Here is a 24,103-nt window from a genome sequence, read left to right on the forward strand (position 1 = left end):
ATACCTACGAAAGGCGCCTGAATCGTAAAAATTGTCTTCGAGGGCGCCGCGCATCAAATCTAAGCTATGTTTTATAATAGAAACAGCGGAAAGGCGTCCGAATCGTAAAAATGGTCTTCGAGGGCATAGCGTGTCATATCTGTGCTATTTGATTATCTGATACCTGGTACAAGTTATACTTTGTAGTACCTACTGGCTTCATTATGTAGGTTTCTGTAGCAGTTTCTGTTTCTTCATTAAGTAAAAACAGTTTTTAGGGGAATGGTAGCCGCCTAATCTTTGTGTAAAGGTTAAAAAAAAAATTTCAGCGTTTATTTTTTTTAATGGATAGATACTAACGAAGGCAAAAGGCGCACCGGCCCACGGGCCGGTGGGCCTGGCAAGAATCACTCAAGGAATTGAAAATAACGGCAGGAAATAGAAAAGAATGGAAAGTAAAATAATTAGCCAAATTGACACCCTGATAGGTAGAAGGAAGGGGAGAAAATAAGAAAGATTTTAGGTGTTACTTTACTACCAATGATCTATTTGTTATTAATATATTTACCTTCTACATAAAGCAGATTGATCTCTTGGTACATGTGCTAATGAAGGAAATGTACTAAACAAAAAACATAGCGTCAGGCAGTCATCTAAATCTTTCAAGGCATCCATAAACGTTGGATAACGTTCTTTTACAATATGATCTAATTTAAGTGTGGGATGGTTATTAAGAAACTTATTTAGTTTTTCAAAATCTTTTACAGCTCTAGCACGTCCAACTTTTTTATTAAATATTTTGTAATCCCTTAAACGCCAAATAATTGGTTCATGTAGTAAAAATTGTATATCCTTCACATGGTACAGGGTTTTAATTCCGGCTTTTCCTTTTTGGGCTCTTTTGCGATTTCTAGGTTCTCTTGGATATATCCCTTTTAAAATACACAGCTTGCGAAAATCGTTAAGGGATAACTGAAGTTTCTTAAGGGCTGCTTTTCTAGTCATAAACTGAGCACCTTCTCCAGATGTATACTGAAAATTAAACAAATGATAAATCTATTCTTCATTTTAATTAAATAATTTTACCTTCTTCTTACGCTTCGAAACCATTTTTAATTATTTACGAAAAGTTAAATCAAAACATACATGTACACTCTCACGTGCATTCAAAATAAAAGGTTATGTTATTTTTAATTTTTAGATGACACATGCACATGACACATGACATATTCACAGATAACTTCCGAGTGCAGTGATGTCATATCAAAATCAAAATATTAAAAACAAGTACAAATTTAAGGCAAAATAGTTAAATATTTTTCCGCAAATCGCCAGGAAATTTTGACATTCCTGTCAAAATTTCTTGAAGAAAAAGTCAGGACTTCCTTACTGTAAGGAAATGATATTTCCGTACAGTTGTTAGTGTTCTACATAAATGATAGAATTTTTACTCATGCGATAATCCATAAAACGTCTGTATGCATTTTCGTACTTTTCTCTTGATTTCTTTGGCAATAATTCTAATGAAGCAGTATTCACTGCCTCAACCAGCTCTGGAGGAGTCCCAGGAATGGAAATTTCATCATCACTTATCATTTTACTTTCGAGAACACCAGCAATTAAATTTATAAGCGTCAAGTTTGACAATTCAACCTCAATACGTTTCCATATGTAACCCAAGTAATTTTATTAGGAATTTCAAAGCACCATTTATTTGGGAATAAAATTATCGCGTTTTTTTAAATCAATCAATATCTGTCGAATTTTAAACGATTTGCGGAAAAATAGTATGTTTACCTCGTAGGAAAAGCCACATTCCTGGACTCTGTGTTGCTAAGTCTCGGCTTGCGCCTCGACTTAGCAATCTTCACAGTCGTCCAGGAATGTTAAGCTTTTCCTACCCGGTAAACAATGTACTATTTACCGATAAATTCACATACAGTCGGAAAAATGAAAGAATTGGGATAAACCGTAATCGTACCCCCTCCTAACTGCCAAAGTGTCATGGCCGCCGTCGGGACCTATTGTGCTGACATTTACAATGTTTACATATAGAAAAGTTTGTTTTTTTCTGCTTATAATGCCGTTTTCTAAAGATATTAGTGAACAAAATCGATTTGCTAACAATATTTAATATATTTTAAATGTGCTAAAATTGGATTCAACAGCAAAAGTCGCATAAATAACATATAAATAACGAATTTGTTCACCTATTACAAATGGGGTTATGTGGTTGTAACTGTTTATTTTGGGAATAAAATGAAAATGATCAATTAAACGACTGGAAAACTGTAAGTATTACAATTAAAACATGTTTATCCTATCACAAGAGTTCACTTCATTTTAAGAAAGCTAATTATTATTATACAATAGACATTTATAAACTGCCATGTACTTTTAAGGTTACTTTTGATCTGTTTTCAAAGCTTATGATTAAATGTTACCTCTTTATTAATTAGATTTGCCAACAAAAGATGCATGATTAAGGCCAAATGCAATTCCTTTGCTAAAGTCATAAAAAAAGTACCAATACAGTTAAAAAAATTATTTTAAAAAGGTCTCTCAAAAGACATGAAAATATACAACAACTCAAAAAACTAGAGAATGTAAAGAAAGCCAGGTTATTGGAAATGGAATTCCTGTTTAATTGAAAGCCAGTAAACTATCCAAGACTTTTCAGAATCAAATGTGTCAACTTGTAAAAACGATTCTTCTGAAATTTTTAGTAAAAACCAGATTATCCTCAAGAAAAATTCTGTTTAAGAGGATCGGTACGTATTTTCGGCTGCAATGCTATTCAAATGGGAATTCATTTTTTTCAAATCCTGAGAAAACTAATAAGTATTTTTGAAAAATTTAAACGCAGAATGAAAGATTACGTTATTAGCGAGGGCCGAAAGTCCCTGAGAACTTCTATAATGTTTATTTTAATAAGTTACAGGGGTGAAAAAACTAAGAGAAAATTTAGTGTGATTTTTAATTTCAAATATCTCATTCAAAATAAACTTTTTATTTATTCTAAGGGACTTTCGGCCCTCGGTAATAATTAAGGGCCGGTTGTTCGAACGATAATCAACAGTGATCACTATCAAATATTTAATTACTGTCACCAAAACTGTCAATGTCAACTTTTATTGGGTTGTTGAAAACATAATTGATTAAAATTATGAGATTAGTTAATCAATTAACATAACAATTATTAACATAATTGATTAAGTAATTTCATATTATGTTTTCAGCAACCCAAACAAAGTTGACATTGACAGTTGGTGACTAATTAAATATTTGATAATGATCATTGTTGATTAGCTTTCGAACAACCGGCCCTTAGTCTTTCATTCTGCGTTTAAATTTTTCAAAAATATTTATTGGTTTTTTCAGGATTTGAAAAAAATGAACACAATGCCGTGGTAATATTTTCCAAATCTGTCTTTGTCTTACAACGCACTCAACCGAATATAATATTGTCAGCATATATTGTCAGTCAGACACTGACAATCAGTGACAATTTTAAATATTTGACATTGCATCGGGAATATTTTGAGAAATTGATTAAATATTATTGATATATAGTGTATTTGATAAATAATTGATTTAAGACGTGAACTTAATAAAAAGTTATTTATTGTGTATTATTTGTGGAAGATCCAAGCAGAGAATACATCAGATATATCCTGTGATCCAAGTATTTTGTTGTTAGAGATGTTCAAAATTTTAAGCGTTCCAAAATAACAACATATTATTAAAAAATCACTTTAACACTTTTCCTCTTTTCTCGATTGATTATTAGTTTTTGTTGTACAAATAAATTATACAATCACTGAAAACATAGTTAGTGAAAAAATTATCACATTTATTAACTGAATTAATAATTTGCAATTATAAAAATAACAGTTATCCAAGAACATTCAAAAGCCATCTCTTTAAATTAATTATGACATTTTCAAGTAGAATGACATTCTAGTAATGTTTACATATCCACACCAGTGTGAATTTTACTACACGTAATTTGCCGTGTAAAGACAGAAAAAGTAGGGATACACGTTAAATATTTGCGAATTATGTACCCATAGCCTTAAGTGAGACTCAAAGTCATATTTGTGAATGTGTCATCTTTGAATGAAACAATTTTTTTACCTAAACAATTAAATGTATGGATCTAATTAAAAACAATGCTGAATCAAGTACAGTTACAGAAATACAATCCTTTGAACTTCTAAATGTGATTGTTGAAAGTGTTGAAATAGCTACTGCATAGGGATTCGAAAGGGATAGACTTGTTATGAACGCACTTGATCATGTACTTCTTACTGTTATAAAGTTGAAACAAAACTTATTTTATGCTTTTTTATCAGTCACTTTTAATTGTGTATCAACTTTACGTGGTACATCGTGCAAAAATTGCTAAAATGCAAACATTATATTTATTTTCTGTGTTACATTGGATACTATGATTGAATGTCTTCCTCTTTTAGATAGTGAAGTGAAGAACATCTTGAAGTTCCAATGATGTTTCAAGATGAGATAAATCGAAATAATGGTTGTATGTTAGAAGGACAGAGAATATGAAGAAATGTTATTGCTGCATATTTAGTGTAGTGAAATACAAACTTCAAACATTATAATATATTTTTTGATTTCAAACATTTCATATGATTATGAAAGAACATCTTTCTTTTTAAAACAATGAAGAAGTGAAGAACATAATAAAGTTCCAACGAAAATGATTCCAGATGAGGAAAATCGAAATAATGGTTGTATGTTACATGTATAGAGAATACGAAGAAATGTTATTGCTGCAAACTTAGTGTAGTGAATTAAAAACTTATTGTCAAATACAAATCAATTTATTTCATACTTTTATAATATATAGTGATATAATTTTATATGTGTTCAAATAAAAATATTAATAAATAAAATACAATAAACACAAATCATGTATATCTTACAATGAATTACAAAATCAAAAATTAATTACAAAAATATCAAAATAAATCTAAAATATTAAAAAGTTACATTTAATTTTTATAGTACCTACATACTTTGGTTGGTACTCTAATAATTTGGAGATCCATTAAAGTTTGTAGATGGAAATTGCAGGTATCTAAAAAATATAATAATATAAAGTAACTCAACAATCTCTTTTTAATTAGGGTAGCAGTTGATAAAGATGACCCTTGCTCGGGAAATCAAATGTATCTAAAAAAAAATTAAGTAACAGCTTTCTAACAAAACAATCTTAGCACTAAACGGAAACAAAGATACTGGTAAGTATTAAAACATTTTTTGAAAAATCTTTCTGAAAGTGAAAATAAAGACTTTTCTCTATGGGAACAACTAAAACTGGGCATGATTTACAAAAAAATGTATCCAGAACAAACTTCTTCTCTATAAGGCAATACTACGACAAGTCTGGATGTACAGGATTTAAATCTGGGGAACTGCCAGTAATACAAATATGCAAAAACTATTAAGATTCTAATCCGAAGTCTTTTATGATGTCCGATGTTTTTAGTACCACTACCAAATATCATGCTAAACTGAAAATTATAGGGTAAAAATCTGTCTGATCACCCAAACTTTTAAAAGCTGGATGCTTATCTGATCTAGTCCAGAGGCTGGTTTCGGTATTGCATCTATAAAATACTTAAATAGTAAGCATGGAAATTTTTATTATGGTCCGCCTTGAGGCAAACTAGGGCACTAGAGGGTTAAGAAAAGTTACAGATCTCTACACCACTGGGAAGTAGATAGTAGTTACTAATTTGTAAAAAAGTCAGAAATATGGTAATGTAGACTAAATTAATATAAATATGTAAAGAGTTCTCACCCCTGAGTGTAGTTCCCACTGTGTCATTTTTTATATCTGTCATATTGTTATAATGATAACAGATTGCATTAAAGTTAAAATAAAAAAGAATTAAAGAAGTTCATAAAAATATTCTATTTTTGAAAAAATATTTAAGTGCTTAAATACTTTTTTAGATAAAATATACATAAAATTTATTTTTTCTACAACTGTGTTAAAAATGCAACTTTCAGCACTCTATACAAGCGTTAAAAACGGTACCTTAAGGCACTAGTGCTTTAAAAATTTTATGGCACTGCAGTTCGTATTGACTGTATAGGCAATTTTGATGTAATGTCAAAAAAATATAAAAATGGAATGTCAGTTCAAGTAATAGTTATTTATGATATAAGTGTTAAAAGTACACGTTTAAGGCACGCATGTGAAAGTTTGTGCCTTAAAAATGTACTTTTTAACACGCATATCATACAATATTTTTTCTACAAACGTAATTACAGGACAATATCTACAAAAACTTTTACTTGAACTTGACTGACATTCCATTTTTATATTTTTGTGACATTACATCAAAATTGTCTATACGGTCAATACGAATTGCAGTGCCATAAAAATTTTAAAGCACTTGTGCCTTAAAGTAGCATTTTTAATGCTCTTATGGAGTGCTAAAAATTGAATTTTTAACACGGTTGTAGAAAAAAGTTTTTGTAGATATTATTCTGTAATTACGTTTGCAGAAAAAATATTGTATGATATGTGTGTTAAAAAGTACATTTTTAAGGCACTCATGTGAATTGCAGACTTTCACATGCGTGCCTTAAATGTGTACTTTTAACACTTATATCATAAATAACTATTAAAAAACTAACAGAAAATAGTAAAAATATTTGATTGAGCATAAGTAAAAAAGTCACTCTCTCAACCAATAAACATTTGTGATTAAAATTAATATACTTAATTGATTATAATATGAATGTGTTCTTGTAGAGTTTCATATAATAATTTCCATTTGACTAAAGAGACACAAGCTGGAATACTTAGGTCAATAATACTTAGGTATGAAACACCCTAAAAAATATGAACTTTTGCATTTGATAATTCAGAGAAAGATACAAGGTAAATGTGGTTCTGGTAGAATCTCACAATCATAGCTGAACAATCTAAGACCATAGTATGGAAAATCGACTCCATCATCATTAGTTAGAGCTGCTGTCAATAAAGCCACAATAGCGAATATGGTAGCCAATATGATATCCAACAATTGATAACAGTCATGGAACTACAAAATGTATTATTTCAAAGTGTTTATGGGATAAAATTAGTAAGAGTGACATGATACCTAACAAAAATTTGATTCAGAAGATTTAACATAAAACTTGTAATTCTCTTATACTAAACTCACAATAAGGATGCACCAGAAATAAACAACCCAAGACATGTTGAATGATACAAATAGCACTCCCGAATCATGATTTACAATGTATAAACTTTGTAAATCATGATTTGTGAGTGCTCCTCATAACATTCATCATGTCTTGTGTTTGTTTCTTTCTAGTGCATCTTTATTGTGATTTTAGTATTATAATTATATACAGTGTGTCCACGGTTGGGGTGCCCAAGAGGAAAAACTTTTTTATTTTCAATTTTAGCGAAAAATGTCATTATTGATAAAAAGTTTTGCTTGTTCTAAAACCCCATAAAACGAAATAAAATTCAAGTTTTTTAAATCCTGCTTAATTTTGTAGCCAATTTTATGTAAATCCCTATTTTATGTAAATTTTTGCACTAAGTTTGAAATCTTAACAATAATCTAGTGTTGCCAAGCCACAATGTAGCTTAGTAACTATCAACTTCGATAAATAATTTGCGAATTGTCAATTTTTTTGACAATGTTAAGCTATCAATAAAGAATTTATCTTGTGATAAATTTCATTATTAAAATTGTTGTATTAATAATTATTTAATTAATAAATAATTGGATGATTCAAGGAGAACGACAAAGTCTGGCTTCGTAATCCAGAGAAGTGAAAGGGTTGTTCTCCCAAGTTATTATTGTTACAATTTCGAACTTAGTGCAAAAATTTATAGGGATTTACATAAAATTGGCTATAAAAATAAGCAGGATTTGAAAAACTTGAATTTTAGTTCATTTTATGGGGTTTTAGAACAAGCAAAAGTTTTTATCAAGAATGACATTTTTCGCTAAAATTGAAAATAAAAAAGTTTTTCCTCTTGGGCACCCCATCCGTAGACACACTGTATTACTATTTTTATAATAAAAAGATTATAGTTTATAAAATGTGATGCTGTATATGATTTCAAATATTAATCTTTTCTATTACCATACAAAAAAAATATTGCCTTTACTCAAAAACATTTTATTTATCATAAAATTTTTAAAGATATATTTAAAAAGTTCATAAATATTAATATTAATTTATACAAAAACATTAAATATTTTAGTTTTACTGGTTTATGGCTGTAAGGTGTCTCTGAATATTTTTCACTCTTTTATAAGATGTTTCGAAAATTGAAATATCTCTGAAAGTTTTTAATATTTAAAATCAGTTTTCATAAATTTATCATCGGTGAATATTAGAGATCTTAAGTTCACAGTGGCACAAACAACTGAAAATATCTTCTGCAAGTGGAAGAAGACTAACATACATTTTACATACATTAATTGTTTTTATTTATTTGGTTGGATCTATCTATGTGTACTCAAGCTTTAGCTATCTTCATTGTAAGAATTTTAAGTTTAGCGTGATATTTGGTAGTGGTACTAAAAAAATCGGACATCATGAAAGACTTTGGATTGGAATCTTTGTAGTCTTTGCATATTATGTGTTACTGGCAGTTCCCCAGAATTAAATCCTGTACATCCAGACTTGTAGTAGTATTGCCTTATAGAGAAGAAGTTTGTTCTGGATACATTTTTTTGTAAAGCATACCCACTTTTAGTTGTTCCCATAGAGAGTAGTCTTTATTTTCACTTTCAGAAAGATTTTTCAAAAAATGTTTTAATACTTACCAGTATCTTTGTTTCCGTTTAGTGCTAAGATTGTTTTGTTAGAAAGCTGTTACTTAATTTTTTTTAGATACATTTGATTTCCTGAGCAAGGGTCATTCATCTTTATCAACTGCAACCCTAATTGAAAAGAGATTGTTGAGTTACTTTATATATTTTTTAGATACCTGCAATTTCCATCTACAAACTTTAATGGATTTCCAAATTATTAGAGTACCAACCAAAGTATGTAGGTACTATAAAAATTATGGGTTACTTTTTAATATTTTAGATTTATTTTGATATTTTTGTAATTAATTTTTGATTTTGTAATTCATTGTAAGATATGCATGATTTGTGTTTATTGTATTTTATTTATTAATATTTTTATTTGAACACATATAAAATTGTACCACTATATATTATAAAAGTATGAAATAAATTGATTTGTATTTGACAATAAGTTTTTAATTCACTACACTAAGTTTGCAGCAATAACATTTCTTCGTATTCTCTATACACGTAACATACAACCATTATTTCGATTTTCCTCATCTGGAATCATTTTCGTTGGAACTTTATCATGTTCTTCACTTCTTCATTGTTTTAAAGAGGAAGATGTTCTTTCATAATCATATGAAATGTTTGAAATAAAAAAATATATTATAATGTTTGAAGTTTGTATTTCACTACACTAAGTATGCAGCAATAACATTTCTTCGTATTCTCTGTCCTTCTAACATACAACCATTATTTCGATTTATCTCATCTTGAAACATCATTGGAACTTCAAGATGTTCTTCACTTCACTATCTAAAAGAGGAAGACATTCAATCATAGTATCCAATGTAACACAGAAAATAAATATAATGTTTGCATTTTAGCAATTTTTGCACGATGTACCACGTAAAGTTGATACACAATTAAAAGTGACTGATAAGAAAGCATAAAATAAGTTTTGTTTCAACTTTATAACAGTAAGAAGTACATGATCAAGTGCGTTCATAACAAGTCTATCCCTTTCGAATCCCTATGCAGTAGCTATCTCGACACTTTTAACAATCACATTTAGAAGTTCAAAGGATTGTATTTCTACTGTACTTGATTCAGCATTGTTTTTAATTAGATCCAAACATTTATTTGTTTAGGTAAAAAATTTGTTTCATTCAAAGATGACACATTCACAAAATTATATTTATATATATGACTTTGAGTTTCACTTAAAACAGAATTTTTCTTGAGGATAATCTGGTTTTTACTAAAAATGTCAGAAGAATCGTTTTACAAGTTGACACATTTGATTCTGAAAAGTCTTGGATAGTTTACTGGCTTTCAATTAAACAGGAATTCCATTTCCAATAACCTGGCTTTCTTTACATTCTCTAGTTTTTTGAGTTGTTGTATAATTTTCATGTCTTTTGAGAGACCTTTTTAAAATAATTTTTTTAACTGTATTTGTACTTTTTTTATGACTTTAGCAAAGGAATTGCATTTGGCCTTAATCATGCATCTTTTGTTGGCAAATCTAATTAATAAAGAGGTAACATTTAATCATAAGCTTTGAAAACAGATCAAAAGTAACCTTAAAAGTACATGGCAGTTTATAAATGTCTATTGTATAATAATAATTAGCTTTATTAAAATGAAGTGAACTCTTGTGATAGGATAAACATGTTTTAATTGTAATACTTACAGTTTTCCAGTCGTTTAATTGATCATTTTCATTTTATTCCCAAAATAAACAGTTACAACCACATAACCCCATTTGTAATAGGTAAACAAATTCGTCATTTATATGTTATTTATGCGACTTTTGCTGTTGAATCCAATTTTAGCACATTTAAAATATATTAAATATTGTTAGCAAATCGATTTTGTTCACTAATATCTTTAGAAAACGGCATTATAAGCAGAAAAAAACAAACTTTTCTATATGTAAACATTGTAAATGTCAGCACAATAGGTCCCGACGGCGGCCATGACACTTTGGCAGTTAGGAAGGGGTACGATTACGGTTTATCCCAATACCCATGAACGAAATAGCTGTATTTTCCTGTCACCGTGTCGCAAAGAAAACTGCCCAGTACGGCCAATTTTTTGTGTGACTGTGACACGGTGACAGGAAAATACAGCGTGTTTTATATGTTCGTTCATGGGTATTCTTTCATTTTTCCTACTGTATTTCGTATTTCTGTTCTGAACAGTTCACTTATTTCTAAAATTATTTTGTACACCTGAAATCTGACAACCTCTACCTCTACAAAAAAAGAAGAATTTAATTTAGGTTATATTTATTTTGAATTTACTTATGAATGATACTTTTTAATTTGGAGTACCTAATTTAATTTTGGAGTTTGTAAAATGACTAAAACATCAAGCGAAAAACATATAGAATATGTACCCTCCAAACTACATACAAATATTTTTCAACTGGATGTTTTAGGTAGAGTATATATTCATAAAACAGTAGTTTTAAACAGTGTCTTTTTGCCATTGTAGTATTTTTTATTTGTAATTATTATTCTCATCAACCATGCAAGATTATTAACGGAATAATAATTTTGTGTAGTGGGGTGTATGCTTATTTTAATGGATATTTAACCTCTTCAAAACGTTATTCCTACATTTAAGTTGTCCTTATTTATACAGAAAAATCTTCTGGAGACTCAAGGATTCTGTTTTGTTTTCAGTCACTTTATCACCAACCTCATAGAGCACTTTATTTCATCTCCTTGTTTCAAATAGTTTTTTTTTTAAATGATACAGTATCTCTTGGAGCAACTGGATGGCGGTATGCATAACTCGACCAAGCGCCAAAACATAGTTTTGAGATAAACGGCTTCAAAGTTTTTCGTTTCTTGGTTGCTTAATGGTCACTTAATGGTAAGTGGATTAATGTCGCTTAGTTTAATTTTGTTTTTCGTAGTAACCGTTAACGTGACAATAACAGGGATTTTTTCCAAGATAGTTTTAGCTATGTGTCACCAGAATCCGCTGTTATCTCGATATTAAAGAAATGGCGCTTGGTCGAGTTATGCATAACGCCATCCAACTACAACTTCTGATCTACTTACTTACATTAAAAACCTTATCTGACTCTAAAGTCTATCTTTATGATAGAGAGAGTATTATAGAATCGGAGGTACCAGTTAACACGTTCCGTGTGGATGGCATACATGTGAGCCACATGATGCCTTCACCAATGTGCAGATTGCACGCATATAATGCCATTGATTCAGAGTATAAGTCTTATATAAGAGTATATTCAGTATAAGAGTATAAGTCTTAGGATCAGACATCTGCAAGCAATATGTTAAAATTATGCTATAATACTCTCTCGATCATAAAGATAAACTATAATTTACTCTATTGTAATGTGGATCAGACAGTAGCATTATCCTACAAAGGAGCTCTTCAACCCTTGCTTCTTAACCAGGCCTTGGTTGCTATATGAGATTTTCTCTCACAGTTTCAGAATATTGCACACAACTTTTTCCCTGGTAAATTACACATATTGTAGATCCTTCTAGTCTCCTAATTACCTTCCTCTACAATCGAATAGACTCGTCTGCTCAGATGGTGGTTCAGTTGACTTAGTATGACCCGATTGTTAAGTCAGTACGCTTCATGTAAGATATTCTCACATCGCACGACCACCGCATATAATATTATTAATATATTAATTGTATATTGTATATTGTAGCATTATTTTATTTTGTAATAGTTAATTTTAGAAGTTGCCCTATTACAGGACAATAAAATAAAGGTATCACATAGTACAAATTTGAAATTTGTATTGAAATATTAAAATTAACAATATTTCTACATTTTTAGATTAAAGTGTAAAAGCACATCAACAGTCACATTGTGATAAGCTAATAATAACTTTATTACGTTTAAAACCTATTTTGAAAATTTTATTTCGTAAAAAAAGACAAAAGTTGTATATACTATATACTTCATCTAATTTACTAACCGTTGCACGTCATCCGCGTCATAGCCTGTGACGTCGCATGATACCAACACGAAATATTTAGGCGGTAGGTGTGTTCTTTTTTAGAATCACGTTGCCGAATACACTGGAATTACAGCCACTAGACATATTTTATTATATACGCCTAGAAATAATATTTGAAGAATTCTATTAATGTTAACCCGAGTGTTAACCTAAAGAAATACACAATAATATGTTTCATTTAATTTGTATAAATGGATTAAAAAGCGTTTTTATGAAGCACATTTACTCGAATCACACTGTAACTGTAATCGAACGAAGGTGACATTTTAGAATAAATTGGTAACATTTATTTGACAGTTGCGGTGATGACACTTCATATTTGTTTATATTCTTTACTATAAGTATCTGTTTTATTATATTTACTGTTTTAATTATTTACTTTATTATAAAAACATTCTCTAGGTACTATAAAAATATAAATTTCACCTAATTTTATCACGACTTAAAATAATCGAGGTATCTGACAACTTTTTTAGTTGTTATTGTAGACATAGATATACAAAGAAACCTACCGGCATCATGCCAAGAGTTCGGAGCCGTTTTTTAATTATTAACAACGCAGTGCAAAAACGCTTGCACTGCAAATCTTAAAAGATTATAACTTAATTATTGTTCTCTATTTCTTAAGTTTTTACTTATTTACATTGAATATTAATTTGTTTTGTTGTATAATCCACGTTTACAATAATTGTGTGATCTATTTGATTAAAAATTAATTCAGGATTTTTTTTATACTTTGGCAACTATGTCAACTTAGATCTCTGGCGTAGATAATGACGTGCAACGGTAAGTAAATTAGATGGACTGTATGTGAGACAAAATCTGATTTAGGAGACTGATTTAATTGAATTTTGTTTAATTTTAATTTTGGTTTGTATTTTTTAACGCAACCTATGCTTTGTAAAGGTTGACATTTACTTTTGTAAAAATGGTATATCCCTAAAATAAATAAATAAAATCTCACATGCGACCACTCACGTTAAAGCCACCTAGCGACCAATGCCAGGTTAATAACAGCCAGATCACTACCATTGATTCTGTAAAATTTCTTGGTATTTTTTTAGATAGCAACCTTAAATAGTCCCTTCATATCGATTTGTTAAGTAAGAAATTAGCCTCATCTTGCTATACAATAAGATCTGTTTCGAAGGAAATCAATCTAGCATCTTCCAAAATAACAATTTTCCTTTGTTTGAGTCTCATCTTCGACATGGTCTTTCTTTTTGGGGTTCTAGTACAGCTGCCCAATCCAATGTTATTTTTAAATTACAAAAAAGAGCAATACAGTATCTGTTTGGCGGTAGAAGAACAACACATTACAGAAGCTACTTCAAAGATCACGGAATTTTAACACTTCCCTCTTTATATATTTTAGATTCTGTTTGCTTAATTCGTAAACACCTTAGGGAGCGTTCAAGTATTACGTAACGCGATTTTTGAAGATTTTTGACCCCCCCCTCCCCCCTACATAACGCACTCTAATGGGCGTTTAACTATTGCGTAACGCAATTTTTGAAGATTTCCCCCCCCCCCCCCCGCCCTCCTGCGTTACGTAATACTTGAACGGTCCCTTACATGTTTTTCCAGTAAGACCCAATCATGACTACTCCACCAGAAATTCAACCTTTGATAAGTTAGTAAAAAAATCTGTATTATATTCTGCAAAAAATACAACCAGCTCCTTTTACAACTTAAATCTGCAACATCTTTCCCCAAGTTCCGTAAAATGACAAAATCCTATCTACCTGATAGACCATATTCTACTGATATTCAGCATATACAGCAGCTTAAACAACCTATTAGTTACTTAGGAACTTATTAGTTCCTAACATTATTTCTTGCAATTTATTTAAATTTTGCTATATATTGTTTTTATTGTTTTGTTTTATTTCATTATCTTTCATTCTGTAATATTGACGATTTATGTAATTTCCGTAAATTGTAATTGTTATGTTACTGTTATTTTCTGACTCTCTCTAAGCTTTGTCCATAAAATTGTACAATTTTGAGTTACAATAAAGCATATTTCTATTCTATTCTATAAACTTTACATTGATATTACTGCAGTATACCAATCTTTTAACTCCAAATTCAGGCAACATGCATCCAGTGGCAGCTTTTGGGGGTAGGCAGGATAGGCCGGGCCTACCCAATAATTTTAAGAGGTTTAAAATTGAAAAAGATATAAATATTTAAAAATTATATTAAAGCATGTAAATAACTTTTAAATGTACTAAATCACTCAATACATCAGCGTCCGTTAAGACAACTTTGTTATATTATCACAGAAAGTATCGAATTGTATTCAGGCATTTTAAATATCATTAATGGGCCCGCTCGGACGTGGCCGACCTCGCTCACATAGGATCTCCGTACAAAAAGCATTTGAAGTTAAGCAGCTTGCCGGAGAATGATTTTTATATTGCAGTGTTATGCTTGGTGCATAGGCCCGATTGAAACGGGCCTTCGCCAAGCCTCGTTGCCACTTCCCTAACAACACACAACATTCCAGGAATGTACTACCAAAGTTCTATCAATATTTGAATGTCCTGGACATTTAGGGAACATTCGGTGAACATCTGTTTAAATTATTCCTGGAATGTTACCATAAGACATTCTGTGAACATACTACTAATGTTCCTATATTTTAAGTTGCGAAATAATACATACGTGTAAGAGATACAACATTACTTATAACATACCAGACAAACTAAGTGACATTTTAGGCCTACAGTGCAATAATATGTCAAATTTAAAGAGTTTCCCAAGATTATAAACATACAAATGTAATAAAAATTATTGTTCGCGAATATTCAATTTGGAATGCGATTTTGTTAATAAAAAAAATACTTATAACTTATGCAAAACCCAAGAGAGGCATTTATATTTATTTCTTTTGCGTTCATTTTCAAATTCGCCGTGCATATATTTTTGTGCATGGCGCTTGAGAGGGCATCACGTGACTAAAAACGACCAACCAACGACCTCGCTTCGGCCATCTTGGCATCTTCATCTTGGCGACCTTGCCTTGCCGTGGATTGTTTTTAGTTGTTTGTATTATTTGTGCTTTTTAAGAATATTTTTTTAATTCGGATACTTTTATAATAGCTTTAATAGTATTATTAACATAGTGCATAAAATGGTGTCCTGTTTTTAACGCAGTTGGAGTAGCAGAAACAAATGTAGATAAAAAAATCTGCAGGAATAACGTTTCAATTATGACAGAAGCTCAAAACAAATGACTGTGAATGAAAAGCCCTATTAAAAGGTTAGTATGCAAATATGTAAACGAAAGCATGCCCTGTATTTCAGAAAATAAATTAATACTATTAATACCCTAATAATACTATTCATAAAAAATCTTTTAAGTAACGTAGATATAACAAAGTGAATAAAAGGCATAAATCAGAAGAATTATTATTTTATTTTATAAGTTAATAATTGGTCATATCCATTTATTATTTTAATAATAATTGTGAATAAGCCACAAACTTCGCTTATTCCTAACTAAAATAGTAAATAGAGATAGGTAATAACAAAAGGATTTGTAAAACTAAAATAATTCTTTTTGCGTTTTTGCTAGTGTATGCGTTTATAAATAGGATGGTAGACCACACACTATAATATGCAGTACCAACTAATGAATACACAGAATATTATAGTCGATTTGCTAAACTCAGTCTCAGTACTAATTACTGTAATTTTGGCAAAATTGGCCAAAAACAAAAAAAAATTACCTACTAAAATCACTAGCCAGTTGTGTCTGAGTTTGGGGAACCGACTATACTAATAAACAATTTCTAAGCTGTTTTATAATAATTTTGTGAGTTCATTAATCATATTTTTTATTTAAAACTAAAATTTGTTAATGCTTAGTAATGCATATATTTTGTATTTTTAGCTTTCCAGAAGATCCTGCGAAGAAGACATGAAGTATAGATCAGATTTGTTAATAGAGGAGTATGTTCAAAACACTTTTTAGAAAAAGATATTGACAGAACTTCACTTTCATCTGTTCGTTTGAGAGACTGTGCTGTTCCAATAGCTTATGTCACACAGGTATATGCATAACCTAATTAATAATACAGTCCGTACAATATAGATACTGTTGTAATTCATTATCTACATCGGAGATCTAAGTTGACATTGTTGCCCAACTACAAAAAATTTTTGAATTCATTTTAAGTCAAATATATCACATAATTATTGCGAAGTAGATTATACAACAAAACAGATTAATATTCAATGTAAATAAATAAAAACATCAGAAATCGAAAACAAGAATTAAGGTATAATCTTATGTCACAGTTATTAAGGTACCAAGGGTATTATAGGGATATACGTTGACCGAAAGCATTATTATTATAATACCTGTGGTGCCTTCAACGTTTAATGCCCGACTAAATTATTCTTTATATGCGAAAAATTTGAATGAATTTTGAATTGATTAGTTTTTAAATAAGTACATTTACCAGTAACAGTAGTAACGTAATTGTGGTAACCATAGTTTTACTTAGGTTGATATTTGTCAACTTGACAGTATCTAAGTCGTTATTTAAATTTAATGCCCAAGGGCGTTATATCGTACTTAATAGACTTCGAAATGTCATTATTTGTCAAATAATGTACCAGTAGGACATTAAAGTAAATAATAAAAACAATAAATATAATGAATACTAAATACTTATTTGTTTGTGAAAAATCTATTTCTTTGTGGCTTTTTTGTAATTAATTATTCTAATGGGGAAATAAGCCACAATTTACTTGAAAAAATAATTTTATTAAGGTTTCTACTTCCACATCGGATGTCGTTGTCAAAATACAAAATGTTCATTATTATTATTTTATTTATTAAATATTATTTATTATTTATTTAAATATTATTTAATATTTATTTTTTTATTATTATTATTTATGCATATTATTACCTGTAAATAATATTTCTTCTGATTGTTAATTGTAAAGGATAGAAAAATTACCTTTTATTTTATTTTCTTTTAGAATCAGCTGAGAGAAGTGGTCTACAAAAAACCAGAAAGGAAACGGAATATGTGGCTACGAAAAGCAAAAGAAAGGTTTACAAAGCAAATGTGACACATTTTTTTATAATATTTAGGAATGTCAGCAAATTACATTAAAAAATGTATGTAAAGATTTTTTGCAATAAAAATGTTTATATTTATCAAGGATGTATTATTTGGTATGGCCATATATCGTCAGTGATGTGACAGTACCTCCTATCTGTTTTTTTCAAGAGATTTGTAAGATAGACTAAAAACTTGTTTCGGCCACCTCCTGTTTTCATATATTTTTTGACTTGTTTTGCAGTAAATTCAACTATCTATTTACTACAAAAAAAGTCAGAATACGTACGAAACCAGAAAGTGACCTTAAAAAATGTTTTTCGTCTCCTGCAAACCTCATGAAAAAACATATAGGAGGTATTGTCACATTACTGACGATATATTTCAGTGAATGTCTAAAAAATATACTGTGAATGTTCAAAGAACGTTCGTAGACATTCATGGAATGTTCTAACAAGACATTCACTCTAAAAATATACTGTGAATGTCCAAAGAACATTCATGGAATGTTCCAACAAGACATTCAGTCTAAAAAATAGACTGTGAATGTCCAAAGAACATTCGTAGACATTCATGGAATGTTCCAACAGAACATTCTAAGAATATTTAAAATGCTGACACAGCACTTTCCTGGTACTTTCCAGGGACATTCGTGTGCATTTGGGGACATTCCAGGAATGTTTTCAATGTCCTGTGTGTACATTCTAGGAACATTCATGGAATGTTTTGTGTTATTAGGGTTGTAACATAATTATCGAATTGTAACTGACAAATTTGCACAAAGCAAAGAGAGAAGAATAAACCTGCTCTATAAATAATAAAATATGCAAACTATTTGTATATTTTAGTTCATAATTTTATTTAGTTTTAAAAATTATAATTAAATGTAAATCTGTTACAGTTACCTTCTAAGTATTTTATACATAAAAATAAATTTTTATTTGCATATTATGTATTATACATAGTTATTTGTAATTTTCTGCCGTGGCCTACCCAAAATTTTACCCCACCAGCCGCCACTGCATGCATCTATTTTCTTGAAGTGTTAACAGTAAGTAGGGAGTACTTTAACTATCAAAATTTACCCTATGCCGAAGTGTGGTTTTACCTTGGGGGTCGAATCCACCCTACTTAGTTGGAACATTTATATTGCAAAATAACCTCCAGAATGAATAGGCAAAGCAAAAACTGATCTAGTTTTTCCGAGTTTTTTTTTCGAAAAATCAATACTTTTAGACTTATTTGTGATTGAAAATTTCAATGTTTATGTTTTTATAATTTTTTTCAAGAATAAATCGTAAACTTTACATTTTATCGAAAAAAACTGTTGATTGATAAAATCTTGTTCATAAAAAAACCAAAAAGATCAGTGGCGTAACCAGGGGGGTTTGGGGGTTGTAACCCCCCATTGTGATGTACTTTGAGCTCTACACATAACATTATTACTATTTCATAACCCCTAGAGACCCTACAAGAATTATCTTGAGTCCTGATTACACCGTTGAAAAATATTACTTTTTATTTTTGGTGTAAGCATAATACAAATCTTGTTATAATTCATTGAGACTGAATGTGACAATTTCTTTAACAAATAATTTTAAAAACTCAACATATAATACTTAACAGGAAAAGGTCAATTTTACTGGAAAAATGTGCAATAATTTACTCTTTGAAGTACTTAAAAAAGCATTAAAATGATACTTTGTTAAACTCCCTAGCATATGAACTAAGAACGTTATGATAAAAATAAGGTCAATTCCTATTGTTACACTAGATGAAATTTTAAATTCAGTTTATTTAAGCATCAGCAGAGTGTGATCCACAGGTTTAAACGATTTAAAATAATTAATTTTGAAAAAAGTTATGGATATGGTGAAAAAATATTTTTGCCCTTTTTAAAAATACCAACTCTTTTTTTCAAAATAAATGCAAAACTAGTGACGAAACGTAAAATGTGCTATATAAAACTGTTGATTGAATACCCGACGAATCGGGTATTTAATCAAATCAATGATAAAACTGAATTTTCTATATAGAATATGAAAAAACTCTGGAACTTTTTTACTTAGAATATATTTTTGTTGGAGTTGGAGTGGATTCCACCCTCATGGTAAAAGCAGCACACTTCGGCATAGGGTAGATTTTCAAGTTAAGGATAAATAAAGCTTAATTCCAAAATTTCATCAAAATCTATACATATTGATGTAAATCAAAGGTTATACCATATTTTTTGTACAGTGGTCACTGGACTATATATGTTTTTTAAAGTTGTTGTTAATCTAAGCTTTGATATTACTAAAATCCTTCATCTCTCTAGAGAGATTAAATTGTTTTGTTTAAAAGTGGTGGAAGTATGGTTCTTTTCATGAGCATTTTTCAGTGCGTCACAAATGATAGAAAAAAAGGTTAGTCCGTGATAAATACACATTTATGACATTTATTCTAACATGACATTTTAGTTAAATCTGACAGTTGTCACATTTTATTTGAAATTTGGTATAAAATCAAATCAATTGTGTTTATTGCATTTATAAATTGGTATTTTCTTTGATTTGTATAGTCTTATAAATTGTACAGATTAATTTTTTTTTTATATAGAATAACATAATATTATTTAATATTATATTATTAGCGCCATCTATTGACAACTAGATTAAATGTTATAAATGTCATCGACGAAATGTAATCAGAGACGTGCGTTTTGTACTGTCACATACAATTTAATGCGTTAGAGAGAAATCGAAAAACTGTGACGCACTGAAAAATGCTCATAAAAACTGTGACGCACTGAAAAATGCTCATGAAAAGAACCATAATATGTAGTATGTGATGTTTTACCAAAAAAATCTATGGTCAGTTCCATAGCTGGCTTCTTTTACATTTTTGGCTATTTGTAATAGATACTATTTTGATTTGAGACCAACAGTATATTTTCAATGTTACAATCTTTTTTAAGCATCTAATCACCTAATTTTTCCATTTCCTTTCTATTCCATTCAACTGATTTTATTTTTTATATTTGTAGAAAGAAAAATTACATGCCAGGTAATTAAAATGAAGGATTCTATTGTTATATATGTAAACGAAAATGATACACCAGAGTTTAATAATTTAGCATTAGCCATGAAGGATCGCTACAGTAGTGAACCAATTAGTACTGTTCTAGTGGGTGACTTCAATGAAGATTTTTCAAAGAATACAACTTCTAAGTTATGTAAAAAGTTGAATAAGGTAGTTTTTTTAAGTTGGAATGTAAGGCAAGATAGATTGTTAATGCCACTTTTGGAAAAACAAATCTATGAAAAAATTAAGAGTTCTCCAGATATGTTTTAATGTAAATGTAATTTATTTAATTTGTATGAATAAAAATTCAGTCGTCTCTCAAGTCTCTTATTGATTAGACGTGTTTGATTTAAAAGTCGATTCACTAATTGCTGCAAAAAATAGACGGTTTGTTTACCTTTTACTCATTTATTTGGTTAAACTATTTGGATTTCTACAAGTAAGTCGATTTATTCCTTAATTTGTCAAAATTGTACTTAAAGATCCGACTTATGTCTAGGACGGATGTTGGGAAGTTCCCCTGGCGGCGGCAAGCCGCCACGTTCTTCAAATATAAGAATCGAGGATATCAGGGTTCTGGATGGCATGGACCTAGACGAGTCAAACGTAAATATTAATCAAGATGGTTTTCACGGATTTACAGAAGCTGATAAGAATAATATTGCAACAGGGGACAAAAATCAAGTTTTTCCAGCAGATAACGATAACAATAAAAACTCATTAACAACAACAGCAAATAATTTAGACCAGCCAAACCAGTCTTTCAAACGCGATATTTCCATTACTAATCGATTTACGTCAAGAGATACAGGTTCGTTCTTAATTTTTGTGGAACATGAATTTTTGAATGTGGGAAGATTGCATCCAATGAGACTTGGTGAAAAACTGTTAGCACTTTCGGAATACGAAAAATCTATCTTAGAAATTAGTAGCGTTGGTCGTAATATACTTAAAATTGAAGTTAATTCAGGGTTAGTTGCAAACAAATTAGTGGAAAATTCGGTATTTAAAGACAATAAATTGATAGCTTATATCCCCTCACATTTAACAGAAAAAAAAGGTATTGTAAGATCGGTTGACATATATCTAACAGAAAATGACCTTGTTAAAGTTATAAAATCAGAGTGTTCTGTTAGTAAAGTTCAGAGAATGTTTCGAAAAGTAGCAAAAGACTGAGTGATTGAGAAAATCCCACGTCAAATGATAGTTGTCACATTTGCAGGTAATAAAATTCCCCAATTTATTTATATAAATTAAGTCAGATGTCCCGTAGACACATATGGTCATCATGTTATGCAGTGTTGCAATTGTCTTCGTTACGGCCACTCTGCATCTCAATGTAAGGGAAAAAGGAAATGCCGAAACTGAGGCAAAGAAAATGATAACGAATGCACTCAATGTGATAATTTCTGCATATTTTGTAACTCTAATTCACACAATTCGACAAATCGATATTGTTCAGAATACAAAAAACAAAAACGAACCAAGGAAGCAATGGCACACAATTATATTTCTTTCAAAGAGGCCGAAAAACTTATTGACAATCCTTCCTACACTAGTATTGTTAAAAAAAAACAGATTTGCTCCGTTACTGTCATCCACTACTGAATTCCCTTCATTAGTTTCCAGGCCAAATACCTGTTCCAATATTGCTCAGAGCTCATCAAAACATTTGCCTCCCATTGCAAATATTTCAAATACTGCAGCTTCTACTAGAAAAAAACGAAAAATACACCCATCGTCTTCTACTCTTATTACCGCTCCAAGCGAATTTAGCTTTTGTGCTAGCCCCGTATTCCAGTTCGGGAACTATAATAAAAATGTATCTAAAAATAACGATGAATATCTTAAAAATGAATTCGCTACTACTTTGAAGGATTCAATCAATAATTTATTTTTAGACATTCCTGCTCGAAACCCTACGATTAATAGTTCAGTTCCCTCTATACAAGATGTAGAAAATATAATTAACAGCGTGATTAAACATTTCTTTACCTGATATGGCCGGTTTAAAAATTGTTCAGTGGAACGCTAGATCAGCGTACTGTAATAAAAACTCTGTTACGCAACTTTTTACAGAAGAACACTTTGATATAGCTCTTATTTCGGGAACTTGGTACAAACCAAGTATGAAATGTCCTTACAGGGATTTAATATTATTAGAAAAGATAGACGTAATAAACGAGGTGGAGGTGTTAGCATAATTATCTTTAATAATATTAAATACAATAATATAGTATTCAACCAAACATTTAATAAAAATATTGAAGTTTGTGGCATTGATATAGATGTCAATGGCACCAAAATATCTGTGGTTAGTATTTATCGTCCAGGTAGCATTGCAGTCACAGGGAACGACTATGTTTCCCTTTTTCAACAAATTCCGCATAATTTTATTATTGGTGGCGGCTTTAACGCCCATCATGGAGCCTGCGGCTCTATAAACAAGGATCATAGAATCATAGCGGTAACATACTCATGGAAGCTTTAGAATACTTCGACAACTTTATCATTGCAAATGACGGATCACCTACCAGAGTCTCTGCCCCTGGCTCTCCTCCATCATGTGTTGATCTTACCCTCATTTCGTCCAACTTTAGCTCACAATTCTCTTGGTCTGTTAAAGCAGATACGTATGGCTCTGACCATTATGCTATCACATTTGTGTTACAACTCAGAATTGATAATATTAATATTACCCCCATTCATAAGTGGTCTATGCGAGAAGTTGATTGGGCATTGTTTCAAACAAAAATTGATAACGATCTCTCCGATATTCCGCTTTTCAACAATACTAACGAAGTGATTAACTTTATCACCAATTCAATTACATCCTCGGCGGATACAGCTCTTAAAAAACTTAGCCCTTCTCTCCTAAAAAGGCTCCTCATCCCCTTGGTGGAATGAGGAATGTCAACAGTTAGTTACCCAAAGGAAGGAAGCCTACAAAACGTACAAGCGCAATATTATAACTTTAAATTATATCAATGTAAAAAAATAGATGCGCTCTGCAAAAGAACCTTCAAATTGAAAGCCATACAAGCTTGGGCAGACTATTGTACTCAACTCCAGGGGCGTAACAGAGGCCCTCGCAGCATTAAGGTTGCGGGGGGGGGGGCAATCGATCAGGGGCCCCATCTTATCAT

At 30.4% G+C, this 24,103-nt stretch overlaps 2 protein-coding genes and 3 long non-coding RNA genes across 6 annotated transcripts in view; 3 read left to right on the forward strand and 2 right to left on the reverse strand.

Moving 5' to 3' along the window:
- LOC114334967 (pescadillo homolog) overlaps positions 1–2,077 on the reverse strand; it is a 45,758-nt gene extending 43,681 nt beyond the window's left edge. The window contains exons 1-3 of the mRNA XM_050652839.1: positions 1,920–2,077; positions 1,066–1,219; positions 548–1,011 (exon numbers count right to left, since the gene is read on the reverse strand). Coding sequence (XP_050508796.1) covers positions 548–1,011; positions 1,066–1,089 — 488 coding nt within the window. The 5' untranslated portion in view covers positions 1,090–1,219; positions 1,920–2,077. The remainder of the gene's footprint in view (positions 1–547; positions 1,012–1,065; positions 1,220–1,919) is intronic.
- On the forward strand, positions 1,996–4,913 carry LOC126886004 (uncharacterized). The gene is made up of 2 exons (XR_007698538.1): positions 1,996–2,270; positions 4,455–4,913. It is a non-coding gene; the product is annotated as an uncharacterized LOC126886004 (long non-coding RNA).
- Positions 4,914–9,146: 4,233 nt separating this feature from the next.
- Positions 9,147–10,789, reverse strand: LOC126886006 (uncharacterized). Its single transcript, XR_007698540.1, has 2 exons — positions 10,486–10,789; positions 9,147–9,605 (listed from the first exon to the last, which is right to left on the reverse strand). It is a non-coding gene; the product is annotated as an uncharacterized LOC126886006 (long non-coding RNA).
- On the forward strand, positions 10,693–21,273 carry LOC114334963 (proteasome assembly chaperone 4). Of its 2 annotated transcripts, none has more exons than XM_028285102.2 (2): positions 10,693–10,795; positions 20,920–21,273. In XM_028285102.2, exons 1-2 carry the CDS (start codon positions 10,771–10,773, stop codon positions 21,225–21,227), a joined length of 333 nt encoding a protein of 110 aa, XP_028140903.1. In that variant the 5' UTR covers positions 10,693–10,770; the 3' UTR covers positions 21,228–21,273. The 2 variants fall into 2 exon arrangements, with proteins under 2 accessions (XP_028140903.1, XP_028140902.1); XM_028285101.2 differs by lacking the exon at positions 10,693–10,795 and adding an exon at positions 10,920–11,235.
- Positions 11,251–17,982, forward strand: LOC126886005 (uncharacterized). The gene is made up of 3 exons (XR_007698539.1): positions 11,251–16,078; positions 16,712–16,869; positions 17,812–17,982. It is a non-coding gene; the product is annotated as an uncharacterized LOC126886005 (long non-coding RNA).
- Positions 21,274–24,103: the final 2,830 nt, after the last annotated feature.

The sequence above is a fragment of the Diabrotica virgifera genome, chromosome 6, assembly GCF_917563875.1.
Source record: "Diabrotica virgifera virgifera chromosome 6, PGI_DIABVI_V3a".
In the NCBI taxonomy this organism is placed as follows: domain Eukaryota; kingdom Metazoa; phylum Arthropoda; class Insecta; order Coleoptera; family Chrysomelidae; genus Diabrotica; species Diabrotica virgifera.